This window comes from Pelodiscus sinensis, chromosome 8, assembly GCF_052426305.1.
Source record: "Pelodiscus sinensis isolate ZL-2025 chromosome 8, ASM5242630v1, whole genome shotgun sequence".
Classification (NCBI taxonomy): domain Eukaryota; kingdom Metazoa; phylum Chordata; order Testudines; family Trionychidae; genus Pelodiscus; species Pelodiscus sinensis.
The window spans coordinates 39,728,416-39,753,716 of NC_143059.1; the positions used below are offsets into that span (position 1 = coordinate 39,728,416).

Sequence of the window (25,301 nt, forward strand, 5' to 3'; positions counted from 1 at the left end):
AGCTTACTTGTCATATATTTATACATGATAACATTGTAAACAAGCATTGATTCAATTGCTTATTCTTTGAGGGTTAGAAGCCCTGTTCTCTTTGGTCATGTCTGCACCCTGATTGTCAGGATCATTAACTTTTTCTTCTTAGGTGTCTGTGGCAGCTTGCTTGTAGAGATGGCCAGGATGAGTGGAGGAGTGCTTGAGCAGGGTAGCAGAGAGTGTAAGTGAAAGGGAAACACTTGAGAATGTTATATTGTTCTCCATTCTGTTTTAATGAAATTATAAAAAAATACACCTGCAGCTTTGCCCTGCTAAAGGCTTGCGTACTCATCCTCATCATAGACTGCTGGACCTCTCTCACTCATCACTGGTGGGCAGGCAGCTTGTGAGCGGGGATCTGGCCAGCAGCAGGACCCACCAGTGCTGATGGGGGGGAGATAGAAAATATAGGACAATTTGCCTGTTTTTAGAAGTCATCTGTATATCTGCAGGAGGGCTTATATATAGGTCTGCCCCTTTAAAAACAGGACAACTGGTTACCCTAGACATAAATAACTAAAATGTAACATGTTTGTCACACTCACCAAGCATCCTGGCTATACCATGCTTGAAACTACATGCTAATATTCAGCAAAGGCACAAACAAGTTTGTTTTAAGATTAAGTTATAATAATTTGTTACTATCATTACTGAGGTCTGTTCACCACAAAAGCAGTTGTCAACCTACCGAAATAGACTTTCTGTTAGTGCCAAGGGTGACCTTGGCGGAAGAAGTTTGGATTTGTAAAATACTTCTAAGTTCAGATAACAGTTTGGATAGAAGCATTTGGAATAAATTAGACACCCAGAAATTGCTTAGAAATATGCTCTGAAAAAGAATTAAGTGTACGGATTTCTAACTAAATAATTTCAATAGTGTTATATTGTGATACAGGTAGCAGTTTGCGACTGTAATTTGTGATGGATTTTTATGTCACATGGGGTTTGGTTCTTTCAGTTTGAAGAAATATCTTGGATACTGATTCAATATCATAAGTCTAAAAGGGAGGTGTTTTTTCAATCACATCAGGTCATGCTTTCATAGATTGCTTCTACCAGATGCCTGGACTGATGCCTGGACATTGCCTAGACAAAGATCATAGTTGAAATAGCTGCAAGGTTTTTTCTCGGAAATAGCTTAGAGCTGTATAGGTCTGGGAGAGGAGTTAGAATTCCTGTCAGCATGTCCTAAAAGATGTACTCTTGCATGTGTTTTTATATTGTTTATCTATTGGAAATTAGCCAATTCCCTAATCTGGCACTGGAAAAGCCTTAACAGGAAATCCAGTTCCTTAACAGAAAAGCTTTTTCTATTCAACATTGGTAACTGATGAAAATTGAAGTTAAGCAAGATATTTTTTATTTGCTGCAGAAGCCATGAGGTACAGTATTCTCCACAGACAAATGCTTGTCATGTACATTGCCTGTTTGAAGAAAGAAGTTTAATTCCTGGAATTTCACAGAACTTTCCTTGGTAGTTTGATACAATCTTGTTTATAGATTGTAAAAGGCAGTAGCAGGGACAAATAAAAACATGATTTTTTCAACTAGAAAATGTGCTGGTGATTATTGATGTCTTTTAGACATCAAGTCATTTTGTTTTTGGCTTGTCTAAGATACTACTGATTTTTGGAATGAAAAGTAACTAAAATACTACCTTACGATAGAATTTTGTATGTAGGGGAGATCAAGGTGAATAAGTTATTATGTTTGAAAATGTGTAGATTGATTGATGCATGAGAAATTTTTTTCCATATAGTTTTGACTCTGGTTTCACATTTTAACTGTTTTTATTCTGTATGAGTAGTTTGAGTTAAAAATACAAAACATAATTGTATTACATAATTGTATAACAGAGTAACAGAATAGGCAAAAATTAATTGGTTCAAGTCACCTGTTTATCTTATGAACCAGCTTTTGCATGCATGTGAATCGGAGTTGATAGCTCAGATTATTTAAACTGTTCTTTTGTTCTAGTTTCATGTTTATTTTTCAGTTTTTATCAGCTACTCATTTTTCTGTTACTTGTGTCAGCACTTTATCAGTCTTAATATCTTGAATTAGTTCTTTGTGCCTGCAATGTGCAGCTTTTGCTGGTAACCCTATAAATAAAATAGAGGGATGCTGAACTCGCCACTGTTAGCTGTAGATGATAGGTGTGTTGTATATTGTCTTCCAAACTGATTAAAAACTAAACCAATTATAAACGCATCATTTTCCTTTGGCATCTTATTAGTTTTATTTGTATTACAATAATACCCAGAGGTCCTTGTTAAAATTAGGGCTGTGCCCTTTTTACTAGCCACAAGGGAGAGTAACAGGGGAGGAGGGGATGGAGAAGGGTGAATAGAGACGGAGCACAGGGGAAAGAGCAGTGTTTGCGTGGGGACTCAAGGAGAAGTGGCCATGCAGAGGCAGGTCCTAAGGGGGAGTGGCAGTGCAGGGGTAGGACCACAGTTTAGGTCCTCCTAATTCTAGGAAGCTTCCACTGATAGTGGAATCTATTGTGCTAGATACTATAATATCCATGGTAGGAGACACTCCATAAGATGCATCTATGCAGCAGTGTTATTTCAGAATAATGGCCGTTATTTCAAAATAACAATGCGAGCATCTACACAATAATTCTGTTATTTCAAAATAAATTCGAAATAATGGACAGCTTATTCTGACTTCGGTAAATCTCATTCTACTAGGAATAATGCCTATTCCAAAGTAGCGATTTCAGAATAGCAGTAGTGTGGATGCTCCACTGTTATTTCGAAATAGCTCCTCTCCACGGCCATTCAAACTAATTACTTTCCTGTATCTCCTGGGGCTCTAAATTGAGGTAGCACATCCACATTAGGGATGCCTACCTCAGACTAATTTTGAGGCTTTCCTTTAGTGAATACATGCGATTTTGGGGTATTTCTTCCAGAATAGCTTATTTCGAAATAAGTGTGCAATGGAGACGTACCCATAGAGCTTACACAGTAAATTAAGATGCAACAAGTGGGTGTAACAAATAAATGGAGGGAAGGGGGTGAGGGAGGATAAAAGGTAACTGTGATAAAAACATATAGATACCCAGACTATGCCTTCACTAAAAAAAAAAAAAAAAAAAAAAGAGGGTTTTTACAGCAGGATATTTTACACATTATCTGTAAAATCCTAGTGGACACAGGGCACCCGTACGTTTTATAGCAAAGTTAATACTGTACCTCTACATGTAATTGATCTTGCGTAGTAAGAATAAACTTCATCACCTGCAGGATTTTACTGCACGATAGTTAATGCATGTTATCCCACAACTAATACATGTTAGTTTGGGGCAGTTAAATGGGGTTGATTTATTCAGAGAGATGAGTTTTTTTACTTACAGGAAGTAAACACTCATAAATAGACATCCATAATCACTACTAGCCACCTGCCTAACCACTGTGTGTAAAGTAGAAGTCTTTTGTCTGCATCTAAAATTATAATTGGAGTAGTAAACTTCAATTTTCAGGGATTGTATATGAAGGGGGGAGGAATAGTTCAGTGATCTGAGCATTGGCCTGCTAAACCCACAGTTGTGAGTTCAGTCCTTGAGGGGGCCATTTAAGGATCTGGGGCAAATCTGCTAGGGATGGTGCTTGGTCCTGCCATGAGGGCAGGGGACTAGACTCAATAACCTCTCAAGGTCCCTTCCAGTTCTATGAGATAGGTATATCTCCATCCATCCATATATATATACATATATATATATATATATATATATAAGAAATTCGTAAAGCATGCATTGAATGAAATTCAGTCCAGTGGCATATTTTTAAAGAACGTATTTCGAAAACCATGCCACATTTAAAGTAACTGAATCAAAGCGTTTTGATGCATTTGAGAGAATTTAGCTTTAAATATATCTTTGATTTCATATCTATAGCTCTGTGTGTGTAAATGTACTAAATTAATTCCCAGGCATTGCAAACCATTCCTTTCAGTTGTAATATATCCGAATAATCTGATCTTTATCTTTTACAGATGAAAGTCCAAAAGCTGAAAAGCCCAAAGTAGATGAAGAGGGTGATGAAAATCAAGATGATAAAGACTATCATAGGAGCGACCCTCAGATTGCTATTTGCCTTGATTGTTTACGCAACAATGGGCAGTCAGGGGATAACATAGTAAAAGTGAGTTGTTGGAAAGAATCTTTGCTGCTTATTATTTCCTGGCAATTTAAGATAAACTTCCATGGGCGAGAACTTTGCAGTGTTCATAACCTTTAACTCTCTTCATTGTTGCCATAACAAAATCTTCTCTTGGTTGAAGCATTATATTCATAGTTAGCTGAATATAAAATTACTCATTTGTGATTAACCTTTTCAATAAGCTACAGAATTAGCACATATCGTGGTAAAACAGGATAAGAATTGAAATGACAAATAGAAGTGTACGCCATAGTATTACAATACATTACACCGTCTTCTGTTGTGATTTGTCCACTTATAGGAACAGGCTCAAATGTCTTCCCATCACTTTCACCAAAAAAAGTATTTAGTATTTTTAAACCAAGGATTGCTTCAGAACTGAGAGCCAGATCTCCTGAGCTATAAACCTGATTTTGACACTAACTTGTTCTGTGACCCTGGGCAGGCCACTTTCTCTCTTTGAAAAATGGAAATGAGGCTTTCTTACCAGTTTTACAACACTTGGAGGTATTTACTTTCTCTCATGTCTGAGCCCTTCCTAAGGGGAATAAGTTAATGAATCCTTGCAGCCTTTATTGTCAAATTGACAAACTGCTGCAGAGAGAAAATCATAAAAGGGGAAAAACAAAACACCTAGTTAAATATTACAGAATGCTTTACTCTATAGCTGTGTGTTTTGAACAATCATGCTCAATATTTGAAACTCTTAGGGTATGTCTACACTAGCTCCCTAGTTCGAACTAGGGAGGCTAATGTAGGCATTCGAAGTTGCAAATGAAGCCCGGGATTTAAATATCCCGGGCTTTATTTGCATCTTCCCATCCAGGCGCCATTTTTAAATCCCCTTAGTCTGAACTAACTGCCCGCAGCTACATGCGGCAGTCAAACTTTAATTCGAACTAAGTCCTTAGTTCGAGTTAACTGTTACACCTCATTCCACGAACTAAGGACTTAGTTCGAGTTAACGTTTGACTGCCACATGTAGCCACGGGCAGTTAGTTCGGACTAAGGGGATTTAAAAATGGCGCCCAGACGGGAAGATGCAAATAAAGCCCGGGATATTTAAATCCTGGGCTTCATTTGCAACTTCGAATGCCTACATTAGCCTCCCTAGTTCTAACTAGCGGGCTAGTGTAGACATACCCTTATACAGTAGAAAAATCTTTCTTCTAACCCAGAATCAATAAAACTGTTTGTCCATGTCCCTCTCTCAGCTTTATATGTCACATGTGTCAAGAAATGTCTATCTCTTTCAAGATAGGCCTCTGTGTTTTGCAGCTTGGATGAAAAGTATTAAACACATACTTGCTAGGGATGTGAAAGTATAACCATGTATATGGTTAACCTTCATGCTTACTTGCAAGCCATGGGCTAACCTTCATAGTTATATGCAAACTTCCAGTATGCATGGGGAGCCAGCTTAAAAGTCAACTCCCCGCATGCACTGTCTCCGGGGGAGCCATATGCTCCCCACATGCTGCTGCCTCTGTGCTAGAGTCTGCCATAACAGGTCACCTCTCAACATTGGAACCTCAGAGTTTTCACTGGATTATTTGAGAGGTTTTAGTTTTCAACTCTTATGAGCCAAAAAAGTTTCAAGAAGTGTTCTATTTGTTCAGCAATCATGTGACTGTTTCTCTTTCATGTTGTTCATTTCTGTATTTTTTTAAACTTACAAATACTGATATACTTGAAGAACATGCTTTGCCAATTTTGTGGATTCATGTAATAGAAAGTTAAAACCAATGTAATAGAGGGTCAGTGGGGGATAGAAGCCTGATCAGAGAGTGTGTCTATACAGCACTCTAAACTTGAAATAAGATACGCAATTTGTGTAGCGTGAATTGCATATCTTATTTCAAGTCTATTTTGAAGTAGCTTATTTTGAAATTTGGTACATCTACACAGTGCCAGATTTTTAAATAATGTTCTATTTCAAGACATCCCTTAACTATCATGGAACAAGGGCTACCGGGATGCCAAAATGGCACACCCATTATTGCGAAAAATATTTTGAAAAACAGGCGGCTTGTGTGGATGCGGGATAACTATTTCTGGATACTGGAATCCGGGGGAAAAAAATCAGACATTGAAAATATACTTCACTTAGGAAGAGTGTTTCCAGTTTGCATTATAGAAAAACCTCTCATATTCAAATGAGCTGATGGCAGCCAAATCAAGAAGAAATGCCAGGGCTGAAAAAAATCAGATGGCTACCAACGTGGACATTTTGGAGATGGTGGGTTAAGGCTATAAGAAATTATCGGATGACCAGGCTTCTAGCAGTAAAGAATGAAATCACTGATTTGGAAGATTGACTCACTGTTATTGAGTCACTGTAGACACATGCCTACGAAACATTAGAGAGACAGAGCTGCAGAGGCATATACATGACATTGATGGATCAGAAAATAGAATGAGAAGGAACAACAAGAGAATTAGGGAACTCCCTTAAAACCCAGAAGGAGAAACCCAGCTGTCTGTAACACTTTTAATTGTACAATTGTTAAATCTGAGCTCTCTGGAAGGAGTGGAGAGAGTATGCAAGGGGTGTTTTCCCCCCTCTGGTATGAATAATAATAGTAGATACAATGATATATTTGTGACAATTCACCAATATCAGCAGAAAGACAGAGCTCATTCAAAGCTTATACTCAAGGCCAAAAGTTGTTTTTCAGTGAGCAATTTTCCTGAACTTGAAAGAATGAAAAGAGACCCAGGGGAAATCACAGCAATGCTCAGAAGGGCAAATATCTACCACAGATGGGGTTTCCAATTTGAATTCTCAGTCATCTTCCAAAATTGGTATTATACAGCAAGAGACTTTAAATAAATAAATACATTCTCTAGTCACTTGAACTAGAACTCTGGAGCTCAGTTATGCCAGAGATAGAAACCAAGAATAAAATACTGGGAAAATCCTGACAGATGGTGAAACTTGAGAAAGGAGGATAGGAAAAGAAAAGACAAGTCCTCTAGATAATGTACTGTCAGTGATAGAAATGAACCTGAAGAGGAATAAGATAAAGATTACCCATAAGGGACTTCCTGATGTCATCAAGAAAGAACAGTTGTCAAGTAACTATGTTAATGTTAGAAAGGAAGTAGTGTGGTGTTGCTTTAAGGGGATGATCATAATTTTATAATAGTTGCATTTTAGAAAATAAAGGACAGTAGTGGGTAATGAGTATCCTAGGGCTGGAGGATATTGTCAATAGAAACTTAATGGGGAGGAGCCTATAGGTGGAGAATTTGGCATTTTTGAATTACAAGAGAAGCAGTCCAAGTATTCATGGACAGAGTACAAAGGTTAAGGGTTCAGCAAAACACTCATACATTAAAGACCAGATCAGCTTGTTGAAGGGCTTGGTGCCTCCCAATTAAAAGCAAAAAATAAATTTTTTTAAAAATTGTGCAGCACTTTAGGACTGAGAAATTATACCTGGAGGAGACTTCTATTCCATACTGATTCTTTCAGGGGAGAGATTTGATAAAAAGTATTCTCTTGTGCTAATAACTCAGTCTTGGATTGTAGGAAAGAACTGCACCCATGTGGAAAAGATTATACATTTTATTCACACTCACCCCAGACTAGAATGATTGTTTCTCTCTAAATCCTTAATAATGCAGACAGAATCTGCACAAATTGGCACCATTACACAGTCAAATCGTGCACCAAAGAAGGTATTTGATAGGTGGGATAAGTCCTAGAGATAAATTTTTTGGGGGAAATGAATAGCTTGTCTCTCCAAAACCAAGACAGAGTTGAAGCAGTTAAAGAGAACATTGTTCAGTACTTTCCGATTAATGAAAGGGTTATTTTCTGGGAGGCAGATAAAGCTGTATTTAGGGACCATTTGGATAAGCAGAATAGAAGGAAGGGGAAGGCAGGAAAGGAGGGAAGGAGAGCTCAAGAAGCAATAGAAGTAGAGTGGGAGATAAAAAGGTTAGGTTACAAGACGGTCATGAAGACAGGTTAAAAAGAATAAGAGCAATTAACTAATATAAAGGGGAACTGAATATATTGATGACAGATGCCACTGAATGCCTGTAGGTATCCAAAGCAGATGTTTTATGAAAAACTAAATAAATGTGATAATATTTTGACTGAAAAGCTTAAAGGGGATTCAACAGCAACATATTATTTCACTAAGTAAAATAGTCAGCAAAAAATAATTATACACCCTATTGAAATATATCAGATAATCCAAGCTTTGAAGTTGTTCAGAAATATCAGTAAATAGCAAGCTTGCCAAAGATAAATTTGATGAAGCATCTTTAGATAAAGAAATAACATAAGAAGAAATCTTAGAGGCAATAGTAAGCATGAGCAGTGGTAAAATTCCAGGAGCTAGTGGTGGTCTAGCTGAATTTTACAAAGTATTTAGGAGGTCTTAGTGGGTCTCAGTTAAAACAAATGATTTACCACAAATATCTTTCTTTTTACAAAATCTTTCTGTGATTATCCCAAATAAAACCCTTGCAAGAACACAAAGGATATTATTAGAATTTATAAGGAACAAGTAAAGCTCAAAAGTGAATTCTTTATCTTGACCTATTGAACAGTATAGGCTAGTTTTTCCAAATATGTATGGTTCTATCAAATTAGGCCGTGCAAAGAAGTAGCATATTGGGGCTACCCTAACCCAGCCAAACACTGGGGCTCTATTAAATAATGAATTGTGGCAATGTAAATGTCACCAGGCTTCCTTGGATTAATAAAAATCCTTTCCAGAAATGTATACACATTCTTTGGCAAAAACTGTTGCGTGCTTTTAGGGTAGAACTAGAGATAAGATAATTACCAATGGCGCTCAGTAGAAGCAACGTGTCAGAGGTGTTGTGGTGTCGCTTATAAAGTACAGTAGTAGTATCCTATTAAATAGGGAGATCTAATGACTGAATTCCTGTATAATGTCTTTTAAATCAGCTCATTCTTGTAATATTTTGTCTCTGATATTGATATAGTAAAGATTTGTAACGTTACTAATATTTCATAAGTAATAATACAAGAAAAATTCAAAGAATACTGTACAGTAAAGTTAGTTAATAGAAAAAATACCCAACTCTAAGAAATATTTATTAACTGAAAGTTGCTTACATACTATTTAAGTTAGAGGGCTTTGTTTCAAAATATCTAACATCCCGTCTCTGATCTGTTCATTTAGGGTTTAATGAAGAAATTCATCCGCTGTTCTACACGAGTGACTGTAGGAACCATCAAGAAGTTTCTCAGCTTGAAATTAAAGCTTCCAAGTTCTTACGAGGTAAATTCCCCCGTACATATACACACTCGCCTAACTGCAAAATGTTAAATTTACGATTCAGCTAAACAAAGGATTTTTAAAATAATTGTATCAATGGGTACACTGCAGTATTCAGTCTCAGATAAAAGGTTTCCTAAACCTGAAAATGAGTCATACTCACTAAAGGGCACTTGGATTGGGGCGCACCCAGCTTCAGTTACTGTTAGGGAACTTCCATATAAAGTTTGCTTGTTGCTCAGCTTTAGAGTGACCATCACTTTGTTTTATCAGTAAAGTTAAGATTCTGTCAATAAAAGTCAGGGACTAGTTACAGGCCTCCATGAATTTTTGTTTGTTGCCTGCGACCTGTCCCTGACTTTCACTAAAAATATGCTGTGGTGGGGGGGAACAAATAGAGAGCTGTTGGGGGCTTGCAGTTGCTTCAGTGCCTGGCACTGCTCTTGTGATAGTGACTGACCCAGCCCCAGCCAATGCTTTAGCAGTCCTGGGGCTAACCACTGGCTAGCCCTGCCACAGGGAATAACCAACCCCAATCAGGAACTTCAGCAGCCTAAGGATGACAACTGCTCCAGCCCTGCCCAAGAAGAAGTAACAGAGTTCATGGAAGATCATGGAATCCGTGACTTCTGTAACAGAATCGTATAATTATCTTTTCAGGTGTTTGATATACATGTACATGTTTTCTATTCTTGCTTTCTCTTATCTGTTTAACAACACAAGTGAGCCCTCTATCTATAACTGCTGGGAGAAAAGTAGTAGTGACTAGACACCACCAAAACATTCTGCAGTGTCATTAGAGATCCATCCTTTTTCACTGTGCAATGTGAAAAGCAGTCTAGTTCCTAGAGTCTAGGTCCTCCAATAGCCTCCATTACTATAATATCTAAACACCTCATGATCTTTAATATATTTTTCCTCACAGTACTCCTGTGAGATGGGAAAATAATCACTGGCCAGTGGAGCAACTCTTCTGCTAACCAACAAAATCTAAATTTCTAAAATTCTCAGTGGAGATAAATCCTAAGAGACAATAAACATGGGTGCCTATGATGCCATTTTGGTAAAAATGCTTCTCATGGTGGAATCTCACTTCATCACATAACCACATTTTTGGGTTATTCTTAAATTTTTTAACAAGCAGGAGAGTATGATAGTCGTATGTGTATCCTTAGGACTGAAAGAGTATTGCAACATTCAGAGTATTCTCCAGGGCGCACTGTATTGTACAGCCGCCTTCTTTGCTCAGGTAACTGTATGGGAATAATAGAATCAATATTTTAGGGGGAATTTATCTGCATTGACATTTATCAACTTGTTATTTAAGTCAATATATAGTTCGGACACTAACAGTCTCTGATGGGATTATTAAAAAGTTAAGAGATTCACTTATGATTTCATTTAAAAGTAACAATGTGATATCGGCTGCACTCTTGTAATATTTTTTAAGCTGGATGTACTATGCAATGGTGAAATCATGGGGAAGGATCATACTATGGAATTCATCTATATGACAAGATGGAGACTAAGAGGTGAAAATGTGAGTACTTTTATAATTTTTACATGTAATTATGTTTGCCTTTCAATAGAAAGTGTTCTGTGATCTTTACAAAATCTCACACACACACTAGATTATTTATATTAAAACATTCTAAGATTAGTTATTGAAATACTACAACTGGCATGCTATACAGATATTGAAATTCAGAATTAGCAGGAATACAAAGTTTCAATATAAATTCTAATTTTGAATTCTTAGGTGAAATATCTGAAACCACAAACACTTAATCATCCTGAGAATTTCAGCTAAAATAGTATAATCCCTTAACTTGCAAAAGTCTAGGAATTTGGGTCCAATCAATCTGTATTCAGAATGCTCTCTTTATAACATGTTGGGACATTGAGAAATCATTTGAGTCATCTAATGATTTTGACAGTACTTAATTCTGTTAACATAATGTCCACAACGGAGAGGACTGCTAATTATTTCACCCACATATATAGTTTAGAAAACAATAGCTATCTTGCTAAAGCACATTTTTTAGTGATCAGATTGAGTTAATAACCCTTAGATTTGCTTTGGACCATTAACTGTTCCTATTTGGTCACTCGTTAAAATCATCTTGTTGTCTCTTGCATTTATTTTATCTGTCTTTTATATATTCATTCATGCATGTGTGGTTATATATTATACTTTATCTTGCAAAGCTTTGCTTTTTGTGCAGAGTGGTTGCATTTCAATGCAAGAGGAAGTTGTACATGGATTCAGTAAAGGTTAAGTACCAGTGTAATTTCACATAGTAAGCTGTAGTAAATTCAAGATCCCCATCACTCTGTTTTTCCATTTTATAAGTACTCACTATGGCTGTGTCCAGACTCAGGGGTTTTTTCGAAAAAAGTAGCCTTTTTTCGAAAAAACTTCACCTGCGTCTAGACTGCAGCTGCGTTCTTTCGAAATTAAATCGAAAGAACGTGGCTTTTCTTTCGACGGCAGTAAACCTTATTTCACGAGGAAGAACGCCTTTTTTCGAAAGTGCTCTTTCGGAAAAAGGCGTTCTTGAATGCCAACAGGGCTTTTTAGAAAGTGAGCATCCAGACTCACTCACTGCAGTACTGCTTGCAGTCTAGACGCTCTTTTTCGAAAGAGGCTTTTTTGAAAGATACTTTCAAAAAAGCCTCTTTCAAAGGAGGCTTGCAGTCTAGACATAGCCTATGGCATTGGCAGCGGAGACAGGAATAAGCACAATGTTGATCAAACAACTCACAAACACCTTAACAATTTTACCTTAAAACCTAGAAAGGCCTTTTTAAAAAAAAAAAATTTGTGCATAGCAAATATTGACTGGATTTGGCAGAATATTGTCCTGGGATTAAACTGGAACGAGGGTTAAGGGATGCCGAAATAGCGTGCCCATTATTTTGAAAAATATTTCTAAATAATGGGTGGCTTGTTAAGACGCGGGGTATCTATTTTGGGATACCTCCAATATCCCGAAATAGCCACTCAGTGTAGACATACCCTAAGGAAATATTGAGGAGAAATGAGGCAATAATAATAGAATGCATTCATGATAGCTGAAATTACTGGCTCCTGTCAATGGATTCTTGAGAATAGTATTGGTTTGGGGGCAATAATTATACTATTTGGTCAAATGCCCATATTTGCTCCATCTTAAATTTTTCCAGAAAATGAAAAGAAAAATGTTTTCTTAGGTATATATGATGTTACTGAAAACTCAGTGAAATTTTATGGAATGTTTATAGGCATATACAGAATCTCCATTCACTTTTTTAATTGGATGTAAAATAATCTTAATAGCTCATGATTAAAAACAAAAACCAATAGAAATTATAAAATATATAATACTGTCATCTTTGAAGTAGCTTAAGTCTCTTCATGGTATTGTTCCTGCCTGGAAGAAATATTTCAAAATTTTATATTTTTGGTAACAAACTCTCCAATTATTACCCTGTTTGGAAAGTTATTTTGGGGGGCTGGAATTATCAAGAACCTTATAGTAAGGCAGCCCCCATGATATCTACCCTTCTTTGGTTGTCTAGCCCTGATCTGATGAAGTTTGTTTTAGGCCAAAGTGTAGTACAAAAGCATTACTGGTTCTTATTTGATAATCTCTTCCTCTGATGGATGAAGATCAGGTAAATCCATTATCTGTGACTATGATGTTGTTTATTGTGAGCTTTTATTGATGTACCTGTGGACACTAGGAGAGCTTTATATAGTCTAAAACACAGAGATTATTTATTCCTTGGAAAACGCTTCCTACTTTAAAAGTAATTAATTTTAATTCTCTCATTTGAAACAAAAAATAATTAAATGATTGATAAATGTATGTGTCCAGTTGTGGATGCCTCTTATCTGATCAGAAAATCATCTTCCCTCGCAGTTTCGGTGTCAGAACTGCTCATCTTCGCAAGTCTGCTCACAGGATGGCACTTTTTATCAGGTAAGAGGCACTCACGACTGTACATATTACAGGACCTGTAAACATTTTAATTGAAACTCATTGTGGAGATTTTATAAATCTATGTTCTGCTAGCTAAAACTTGACATATAAGGTCTAAATCTTCTGTGTATTCATTCAGTAAAGCTTGTATTGATTGAATGAAGGAATGAATGAATTATATTTAGGCATTATAAGGTTTATGATTTGTAAAATAAGGGCTCTTTATCATTATGCTTTAGTGCATAAAATGATCACCAGCAGGCTGCTAAAAGATGTCTCCCACTCTTCCCTTTCTCCTCTTATCTTCCCTTATTATTATGTGTAGTACTGCACGGTTAGGAACATAATGGAAGTTTATACCTCTATAAAGTATCCAAAATTGGCTACTGCCAAAGGATCTGGGGACACATGGACCATTGGTCTGTTTCATTATGACAAATGTTAGATTTTTATTGTTGTGTTCCTTTTTACTGCTTTAAAATTTGGAGATGGGCTGAAAACCTCCAAATCTAAACATCTAGAACATTGGAATTGAAATCTGATCAAAACTTTCTCAATTTTTCAGAAAGTTTACAGGGAGTGTTATGATTTGGCTTATTTTAAAGAAGTTTGCAAATTTGGATCTGGACCTGGTTCCTGTGTTTAATTTGAACCCATCACTATTAAAAATGTTTGTTTTTTAAGAATGACCCCAAAATGGACTAATATTATTTTTTTACACTGAAAAGCAAAATTAATGATAGAGGGTCAAATTCTAATAAAAACTACAATTGGCAATTGTGCTGACTCAGTTTAGTAACTTGGGTATAAGGAAGGGCAAAATTCAGTCCAAAGTGAGAAGGTGTTATAGATAAACATTTCTGTTCGCACATCATAATTTGTATTTGCAGTTAGCTCAACATTTTTAGTAGTATGCAGACTTTGTGCACAAGAGTTCTGAGCACAGTATAAACTCACACTAGGTTTTAGGAGTGTAATTATCCTCATTACTTGTGTGTAATTCCCATTAGTGCTAGTAGAAGTTAGGTGTGTTTAGAAGCAAATGCGTAGTTCAGGAGCATTAGTTTGAAGTGCAAAAGATTTTCAGTAATTCCACACAACTTAAAGTCTGTATCTCAACTGAGGTTGATTCTGCTAGAGGAGTCAGAGGCTATTTGAACCCAATGGTCCAGGTGATATAATAGACCATTCTTGATTTTGTGTTAGAGAAGCTCCAATACTGTAGTAAAGTTAGTTGGGGAAATATCAAACTTAGACTGAAAAAATATACATTTTATAAATAGAATTTTCAGCACCAAGTAACCAGAAGTTCCATGATCCTTCCATGATCCTTCCATGATCACAGTGATCCTCAGTTTATGTATCTAAATGGATGGGTTGCATTTTTGTGACTGCAAGATTGAGAGCTATTGAAAATGTAACTCTGAATGAATATGAAGATAATTAATTTCAGGAGATTTCACTCCTCCTTTCTCATGGAATCAAGTGACTCTGGCTGACTTGACTTTTAAAAGAGTTGAGTAAATGTGATTTTCATTGGGTAATACTGGTTATAGTGGGAGCTGTTGTCTGTACTTCTGAAATATCAGGTCACATATTGCATCTTAGAATTTAGTTAACCAGTGTGAGATTTTATGAATGTTTTTGTCAAATCTCACAGCACAGGATTAAAGACACTATCTATAGGATCACACAAATGTTGTTGCAGTATGTCACACACATAATTTAAGTTACATAGTATATGCACTGTGTGTGGATGATATAATCTGACTCCTGAGCTCACCATGATAATATAATAGATCATTCTTGATTTTGTGTTAGAGAAGTTCCAATGCTATAGTAAAGTTAGTGGGGGAAATATCAGACTTAGACTGAAAAGATATCCTTTTCCTTATATTTTTGAAAACTGGTTGTGAATGTAAATTTTATTGAAATGTATAAAACCACATTAATCTGTTATTAACCCTAGAGATAAGTTCTTACTTTCCTTACAGTGTGGTATAACTGTATTTTCTTTGTATTTCATATAAACCATTTCTTCATATTATCCTTGTTTTCTTTTTTTGTTTGTTCGTCTATTTGTTCGTTGTCTTCTTTTTTTAATTTTTGTTTCTAGTCTTACCCTATGGTACTGCAGTATCGACCCAGAATTGACTTTGGTTAGACCAAAGGGCCAGATCCCACTGAGATGAATCCTGCACTATTTGTTTACCCATCGACAGATTGCACAATGAATGGATGTGCCTGGATTAAGAGGACACAACCAGATTTTCAGCATGCAAATAAGGACATTGTATTTCTTAAAGTTGTCAGTTGCATCTTTGTTGTTTCTATTAGAGCAAGCCAAGTGCCATTCTGCTACTGAAATGTGCATAAGATATTTGTAGTATCTTAAAAATGTGCTGCAAGTCATAGCCAAAATCATGACATATATAGTAAAGATTCAGAAACTACAGAATATTTTGCCTGCCTGTTAGAAAAGTTTTCTATTCTAATGTTGATTACACTAGCAAAATGGCAGAATGCTCATTCCATGTGGTAGTGCAATTGTCACATATTTACTGTTTTACTGATTATTGTTGTATAAATGATAGAGAACTGTACAAAAGTTAAGAATTATACCTTGAAAATATTTTGTATAGAAAATATATTTAGAACAGTGGTAATTTTGCAACTACATTGTTACGTTTTTCATGAGTCTGGGTATATCTCACTCATCAGCGTATAGCAATCATTTTGCAGTGAATGAAGATTATCCTTGCAACAATATTAGAACACAGTCATTAAACTGAGCCATTTTATTTTATCTAAATAGATTATTTTAGTATCACCTGCCCTAATGAGTGAAAAATTTTATGGCTTGCCTGAAGGTTGGAATTTGATATTCAGTTATTTAGGATTATGGTAGCTGGTCAAATTACATTATTTTAATAATGTCAGCATAAAAGTGAGGTTAAAATCATATAAATGTTTAATAAAAAGCAGAAAATCCTGTTTAAAATTACTCCACGTGGCAAAAATTTATGCATCTTTTGTCACTGTTGTCATTCACATTAAGGATTTCATTTTAAGATTGGGTTTACTTGTGTCCAAGTTTGGCATATAATAGAGTAAAATAATGCAAAATACTGTAATAAATTTCTAAATACATAGCTTTTATGGCATTAAATTTCTGTTTATCTGAGGTTCAGTAGCTATTGCAGATTAATTAGTTAATGTCACATCATAAAGCTAGTTCCATAAAACTAGAGGTAATGCAATATAGTAGATAAGCAGTCTGATGGAAATAATTCAACCTGTACAAAACATGTTTTTCTCAGACCTAAGAGTGGTGGGGGAAAATGTGATTTTTGCCTTAGGTATGACAAATATAATGGTTTTAGTGCAGAAAATTGTATTAAGGTTTCTGGTAACCTTAATACAGGAAGCATTGTGTTTCAACTGTTTTCTGTACTCTTCCATTGTCTTTGCTCAGTTTGCAAGTCAGAGTAGGTTTTTACTTCAAACTGTGCGGAAATAATTACTGTTCAATACTTGGTATAATTTCTATTTAATGCACATCTACCAGCATTCCTATTTATTTTTATATGACTATGTATACAACAGAAACAGTTGACTTTCAGAAGCTACTATAGAATCCAACAAAGAAAAACTAAATGTAAACCATGAGATCTAAGCATAAAAGATGGATTATGGGAAATAGCTCCAATAGAAGTTTAGTGTCAGTACAATTTATAAGTGTAGGGCATGCAAACAAGCATGCATGATGGGTGAAATGCTGGGCCCTTTAAATCAGTGACAGTTTTGCTATTGACTTAAGTGACAACAGGCTTTCATGTTATTCGTATACACTGAGTCAAATGCTACTTTTGTGTTCCAAAAGCCACATAACAAGAGGGAATGGAGACATTGCCCACTAGCATTCTGTAAGAAATCCTGCCATTGCAGATCAAGAGTGCACATAGTATGCTGAGACAGAGTGCCATGGGAAACATTTGGAATACTCCCTTCAGCTGGCACAGTATGCTTGCTGACTGGTATTGGAGCTAGTTTGCCCATTCTGTTGATAGATGCACTTGCTGATTACAAAGTCTAAACATCTCTTGCCCTCCCAATCCATTACATGCTCATTGGCAGATCTGATGAGTTGCTCCATATGGGTATACCCGGCTCCTACACAGAGCCTTAACAAATGCAATGGTACTCTTTACAGATTTGCAGGCATGGGATCCAAATTTCTATTGCATATCATTATTATATGCATTATACTAAATTCCTTTATAAAGTTAGCAATAGGATGTTATTTCTAAATATTGATATCTATGTACAAAAGACACCTTACAATTTTCATATCCTTCACATCATAGAAGTGATGTGTTTATGCCAGGAGTGTTTTCAAGGTGGCTTCATGTTAAAATGCAAGGTTTGTTTCAAAACTTTTGGGTTCAGTTTGTCATAAAATTAATAGCAGGTTTTTCAAGCTTAATTTTAATTGATTTGGGAGTCAGTGTATTTCTTTAACTGTATATTTGCTAGTTTGATAAATTTGGATTAAGTATTTAAACAAACGGAAGGGCAGCATAACATTTGTTTGCAGTATTGTTGTAGCCCGGTAATGTTAGAATATTTGAAAGACAAGGTAGGTGAGGTGATATTTATTGGACCAACTTCTTCAGGTGAAAGACAAGCTTTCAGGCTCACGTAACTCTTCTTCAGGTCTGAGAAAAGTGTAGTGTGTCACAGCTAAATACCAGATGAAACAAATAGCTAAACAGATGGAGTTTAATGCATTGTAAAATACATTAAAGATGAAGTGAGCAGTTAACCGCTTTGCAGCCATGGGACAAAGAGGGCTACTGGGACATGGATTGTTGCAAAGAGCTATATAAACAGTATCTTTACTGAGTCCATAGTTTTTAATGTCTAGCACCCCAATGAATTTTTTCCAGCTTTTTAAGGCATTATGCAGGCTTCCTTTCATAATGAAAAGAGGTTAGATATGGAGTGATTGCTTTGTAAAAGGTATTTGGCCATGAGTGATGGGGTGTTTTTAGTCTTTATCATTGTTTTGTGTGAGTTCATTTAAGAATGTAGTAATTGTCTGGTTTAATCCACCATTGTTGAGGCATTTAGTGCAATGGATGAGGTACACCATATGTTGAATTAGGCATGTGTAGGTCTAAATGGTCTTGAAAGATATGTTATGGAAGATATCGATCATATGAAGTGGAGATATGCCATCTGGGTTGGCATCTGTTCTGGTTTTGATGCCACTATGAGTTGATATGTCCTTGTCTGTGGGCAGCTTGGTTATGATGATGACCTTGATGAGGTTGGGAAGTTGCTTGAAGGCCAGAAAAAGGGCTCAGGAAAGATTTCTTTCAGGCTATAATTATTGATTGCCCTACATGAGTTCCAAAGTGGAACTCCCATATCACCTGTGACAAAACATTTTTTTTTCACATAATAATAACTCCATATCTGACTACTCAGTCCTAGTCCTCAACAAAAACCAGCAGAACATCTTCGGAAGCTTAAATTCAGAACCTTTGCTGGACACTAAAAAACATGCACTCAATTAAGATCCTGTATTGTTGGCTCTCTGCAACAATATGTCTTACCAATGCAGAAGTGCTAACTGCCCACTTTATCTTTAATGGTCTCTTGAAACACATTTACTTCTTATGTTTAACAGTCTATTCTTTCTTGTGCTTAGCTGTGACAATCTGAGTATCTTTTCCAGATCCAAAGAAGAGCTCTGTAAATGTGAAAGCTTGTTTTTTTATTCAGCAGAAATTGGTCTCATAAAAGCTATTCTCTCACTTACCTGTCTAACCCAAAATTTATCACTTTATGTCCATTCTTAAGTATATAACAGACAGAATTTTGCATCCAGCCAACAAATTCATATTGGATTTAGTATGGCCACTGAAAATTCTTTTTAGCATGTCATGAGGGCCCATGAGTGACAATGAATAGAGGTTTGAATGCTTCATAAGATTTTCTGCATTCTCAATTCAGGGAGCCAACAGTTTGCCTTGCTCAGAATTATCAATTATGTTTTTGCATTATTTTTTTAATCCGGGTCAGAACTGGATTAAGGAAGTCAAATGTTCATTGTAAGCAGATATGTTTTCAATATACTTAGCTGAGAATCCTGGCTTTCAGCACTTTTATAAACATGATCAAACTACCTACAATTATGAATTTCTGGTATGACAGCATAGTGCCTGCTTGTGGTTTGATTGAATACTTTTCTAGGGATCAGTTGATAACCAAATTGATATATATGTGGGCAACTTGCATAAAGCAAGTGCTGTTTCTGTTGTAGTAAAGTCCTCTTTTCTTATATTGCATAGGTGCAACATGTATACAGATATGTACCTGTGTTTATCCCTGTTGACACATTGTGCCAATTAAAAAATATGAAAAGTATAAGAATAGTGGAGGGCATGTACCGACACTTTTGAGTGCCAAAGTCTGATTATAATGCAGTGGGTACTTAAGTATTTAATGAAACTCACACATGTTCCAATAAAAAAGCACACTATTATTTACAAGCATGCTTGCTGTGGACATTTCAATAGCACCACTGCATAAAGTCAATCAGGAAGGCAGAAAATAGATGAGCCTACAAAAGCTATTTTGCATATATCCATATTGGTGGCACCCAACTACAATGGGGTGCTTGCCAAACATAGAATGAGATACTTTCCCCAAATGTACATCCTTTATCCCACTAGGTTGAGGGCTTTTCCTAAAATGAGAGTCCAGAATTTATGTCCACCTCCTTCCCGCAGTTTGCCTAATAATAGAAGTCAAATTGTAATGCATTTTGTTAGACTAGAAATCTCTATGGATTTTATGTCCTCTAACATACTGTAAATTATGAGTGTACAGAGTGGGATTTTGTAAGATTTAAAAGGTATATATAGTACAAATCTATTAGATTAGCATGAAATGTGCATTACATTGTATACTATTAAACTACCTTGACTAAGCGCCTGATCTTGCAAACATATGAATAATTCTTTTTTGATGGAATAGCCCCTCTGTAGTCAGAGGAATTCATCACTACAATAAGAATTACTCATGTTTTTAGGATCAGACCCTATCATTGTATTGATTGCTCAGATAGGAAAATAATTAATGTGCAACAAAAATGTAACTATAGTCTTTTAATGAAATTTTATATTGCAAATTATTTTGACTTCTGATTTTACTGAAAAATGTTATTTTAAAGGAACATGGTGGATTACTAATACAGGATATCTTTTAGACCCACTTTATACATTTTAAATGAGAATATTTTTTCTGTGTATTGTAAATGTTCTAAATATTTTCAGTATTAGTATTTCTGAACATTAGAAGAAACTTATTTCAAGCAAAACAAGCAGTGACATCAAAGAAATATTTTCTGTTAATTAGGCATTTCAAATAGTGGCATATATGTTATCTCACACTTTAGAAACTATTTTTAAAAGATGTGCTTTTTGTCAAGTCAATTTTATTTTCCCCTAAGCAATAATCTTGAATTCTGGATCCTTATGTTTTCCCTATTCTGAGATATTTTGACTGTATTCTTCTTGCAAATACCAGAGGTAATTCAGACTTCTCCATCAGGATTTAAGGTTGGTCATACTCTTTAAATTACCTTCTGCAGCACTGAGTGGTGGACAGGGCTGTCATTTTATCCACTGCAATGTTATCTGTTAAAGCAGATTTGGGGACAGTAGTAACCAAAATCTTTTGCTCTCTACTCTCACATTGTGAACCAAAATTTGTAGGGCTTTTCTGAGCTCATTTGCTCTATTTGTTTTCCATTTCCCTATCACCACAGAGGTCAAGAGGCAAAATGTGTGTGACAAGGTCTGAGGAGTCAGGGAGTGGTATTTCATGGAAATTGCAGCAAAACCACAACAACCAACTTAACCAGACTCTAAGGACTTGTATAAATAAGGTGGGCTAGATTCATGCCCCAGCTTGCTGTAAGCTAGACAAGCCCTAATTGATTTAAGTCTTAGACAGCATTGCCAATTCCCAATTCTCTGAGTTTCAAAACACACAGATGGAGAAGGGAGAGAGAGAAAGAGATCAGGATCTTTCAGATGGGACTTCTGAGAAAGGACCACAAGACATTCTTCTGATGTCTTTACAATGGCTGCTTATGAATATAGTCATTACCAGTAAGAAGTTTGTTCCCATTACTGATAAACTATTTAATATTTCCTACAGCTCTGCAAGCGGCTACACAAGCACTTCAAGGGTATGTCTAGACTACATGGCTCTGTCGACAGAGCCATGTAAACTAGTTTACCCGGCATAGTCAATGAAGCAGGGATTTAAATAATCAGGGGATCAGTCGGCAAAGGCTTCCCCAGCCGACAGATCCGTGTCTAGACTGCCGAGCTGTGCCAGATCAGCTGATCGTTGGCACAGCGCGGTGGCCATGTGTATTTTAATGAAGCGGGGATTATTTAAATCCCCACTTCTTTGACTATGCCGGGTAAACTAGTTTACATGGCTCCATCAACGGATCCATGTAATCTAGACATACCCCAAGAGAGGTGGTAGGGATAGGGAAAAAGCCTGTAGATCTGAGCTGCCTCTTGTATTTGTAGAAAGAGAGAGATGTAGCTCTAATATTTCAGACTGCAGGAGAAACCAGTCCCAAGAGATAAAGATTCCATGATTATGTTAACAAACCAAAGAGAGGCATTAGATTCTATTTGCATATTGCTATGATAGATGTACTTTTCTTATAGTAAACTGTGTGTATATATATATAATTTTTTCTAGCAGGTAATTTTAAAGAGAGTTTCATATGTGACATATAGAAGGACGATGGATGTGATTAACATAGTTTTGTTGCTATTTTCCTTAAGGTGATGAACAACAGCAGAGTTAGGATAAAGAGAGAATGGAGTTGTATATAAAATTATTACCAGGGTAAACCATTGTTGTGCTGCTGGCTATAATCTATTTTTTATTGGAAACAAAGGTGAAGCAAAAATGTTTACTGTAAAAGTTAAAAGAATTTATTCTGTGGTGATATTCTGGTCCTATACTTGTGTTTTGTATTGTAACAAGCGATTAGCAATGTAAATGTCGCTTTTGTGTCTGAGGGATTTTGGTGCAGTATAATCAGAGTTGCTCACTGTACCTTTTTACTGGAAAAGGGAATTCTGATTGACTTAAATTATTCCATGCATCCTATCAGACGTTTGTTTGTTTAAAAAAAGACTATATTTTTATTACTGATTTGCTTGCCTAATAGTTGTAAGGGACATTTTAATACCAAAGGTAAACCATCCAGAATCTGATGTGGAATAAGGCATTGTAATTTTCCATTGAGAAGTGAAGTGGCCATCTCTTTCATCAAGAGTAGTGCATCTGGTATCAACCAAACCTGTGGTACTGGTCTTAGCTCTTTATCTGGCATTCCAGTCAGTTTCTTAAGAACAGATAAATATGGAAATTAACATATTTTACCAGTCATGGGTAGAAAGAGTAGTCTCTTTGGTCATGGGTAATATGTATTAACAAAAAGAAGCATAAAGGCTTGAATTACTGATATCAGTGCTATACCTGGTCTGGGAACTAATAAAATACTTCACTGTGCTGTCAATCTCATAAACCTTCTAAAGCACAAAATAGTCACTAAGATACTTTTGGGGTTTCTAGCTGTATCTCTGTGAATTTTTGGAGGGGGGGAAAGGACAGAATTGGAGGATCAAGCAAAGATGTTGAAGTTTTACAGAACTTGTAGCTTTTTTTTAAGCAAATGGCATTGTTTTCAATAACATGAGACTATTAATTAGCAAAAAAATCAAGCTTATTTTATGTTCTGTGCAGTAAAAAATTTAAAAATGGATCAATCTCTTGCATTTCTTTTCCAGGATAGTCCTTACCTAGATTGGAAAAAAACAGTAATTATTTTAAAAGATGAATTTGCAGTAAGTCTTATTTCTTTTCTTTTTTTCTGGAGTGGAAACTTCCTGGGATAAAAATTAAGCAGTACATAATTTTGTAATTTTCCCCCAAATATAAACTCAAAACATTTTGCATTTTAAAAAAATCAGTGCAAAGCCTGATTTGTTAGATGTTCTAGTCTACTGAATAGTCTGTATAGAGTACTCTAAATGGCATTTTTTGGATGGGGGGCCTAAGTGTCCTTATATAAGCTGTGATCCAAGTATTGATTTAAAAAAAAAAGGAGCTTATGGTGGGCAGTAAAAATGTTCTTGCATCTGGTCAGTGGCTATCACTTTTTCATACAATAGCCCTCACAATACTTAGGCTATGTCTAGACTGCATCCCTCTGTCGACAGAGGGATGCAAATCAAGCACATCGAAATTGCTAATGAAGCCGGGATTTACATATCCTGCACTTCATTAGCATAAACATGGCTGCCACTTTTTTAACATTTTTTTCGAAAAAACTGCAGTCTAGATGTGGATCTGTCGAAAACAAACCCTTTTTCGACAGATCCTGTCTTCCTTAAAAAATGAGGTTTACGGGATCTGTCAAAAAAGGGTTTATTTTCGACAGATCCGTATCTAGACTGCATTTAAAAAAAAAAAAAAAACTCAGTTTAAAAAAAAAAAATCAGTGGCCATGTTTATGCTAATGAAGCACAGGATATTTAAATATCAGCTTCATTAGCAATTTAAATGTGCCTAATCTACATCTCTCTGTCGACAGAGAGGTGTAGTCTAGACACAGCCTTAGAGATTATAGAAGATACTATAATGTTATGTTGCTAATTTTCTTTTAAAATAAAAAATATGTTAAGCTTTTTGTCAAAAGTGGTAACACCTTATTACAAATAAACCTTTTTGTGGTTGTAAAATTTAGCCTATAAATCATTCAAATTGAAGTGAAAAGAAAATACCAGGTCATTGTTAATGACTTAGTCTATCCTACTATTATGAATATATGTATTTTTGTAAAGGAAAAGCACTTGTAGATATTTAATCAGTCCAATATCTGTGTTTATGTTTTGAAAAAACAAAATGCTGCTTAGAGAATCACTTAAATATTTTTATTTTTGTGTTTAAATGCATTCTCGGTTGATTTATAGAATGTTTCTTCTGTACAAAGCTATATAGTTGTTATCGCTGGGCTAAATGCATTTATACCTAAACTTAGCCAAATATATCTGACCATTCTACAAAAAAAAAGTCTACATTATCAACAGTTTGATTGCATAACAATAGTATGGTGCTCTTTTTTCATTTTTGACATTAGTTTCTTCTACCTTTATAACATTCCTACTTGACTGTATTTGTTGTGATACAGCAAATTTAATTGTGAGGGTCACATTCCAATGGATCTTATAAGGTATACAGTATTTTTACATAGTCCATTTACAGTTTATGCAATCTATACAATTGTCTAAAATTTCAACCGATTTGCTAGATATCTGTATTTAATAGTAAATTCCCCACAGAATGAAAATGACATACCAGCTACGTGATATATTATATTTTCATAGTGCAGTAGGACATATTTGATATTCAGTATTTTTTAATTTTGGAAAACTGCAGCTGGAACATATACATGTTACAACTGCAACTTTTCAGTTGTTAATACATAGTCATTTGTACCAACTGTTCTTTTAGGCTACTTTTTTGAAAATACAAAAAGACCCCATGAAAATAACATTAGGGTTTAATCTTACAGAACCATGGAAATTGAAATGGAAATGATGGCTGAAATTCCATTCTTAACCTATTTTTCTGCCAGCTTGTACCATGTTATGTTTGACTAGCTAAAAGAACCCAGCAATACATACACCATTGCAAATTAATTCTACCAGATAACTGTTGAAATCAAACTGTTGACCAAATTGTCATCTCAATTTCAC

General features: G+C 35.6%; 1 protein-coding gene across 6 annotated transcripts in view; it reads left to right on the forward strand.

Moving 5' to 3' along the window:
- Positions 1-18,891, forward strand: part of PCGF5 (polycomb group ring finger 5) — a 119,485-nt gene extending 100,594 nt beyond the window's left edge. For 3 of the 6 annotated variants that reach the window (XM_025181858.3, XM_025181859.3, XM_025181857.3), the window contains 6 exons: positions 143-214; positions 4,036-4,184; positions 9,371-9,469; positions 10,917-11,006; positions 13,372-13,431; positions 15,548-18,891. In XM_025181858.3, the coding sequence (XP_025037643.1) occupies positions 143-214; positions 4,036-4,184; positions 9,371-9,469; positions 10,917-11,006; positions 13,372-13,431; positions 15,548-15,595 (518 nt within the window). In that variant the 3' untranslated portion in view covers positions 15,596-18,891. The remainder of the gene's footprint in view (positions 1-142; positions 215-4,035; positions 4,185-9,370; positions 9,470-10,916; positions 11,007-13,371; positions 13,432-15,547) is intronic. The other 3 variants (XM_025181862.3, XM_014570668.4, XM_025181863.3) reach the window with 3 other exon arrangements.
- Positions 18,892-25,301: the final 6,410 nt, after the last annotated feature.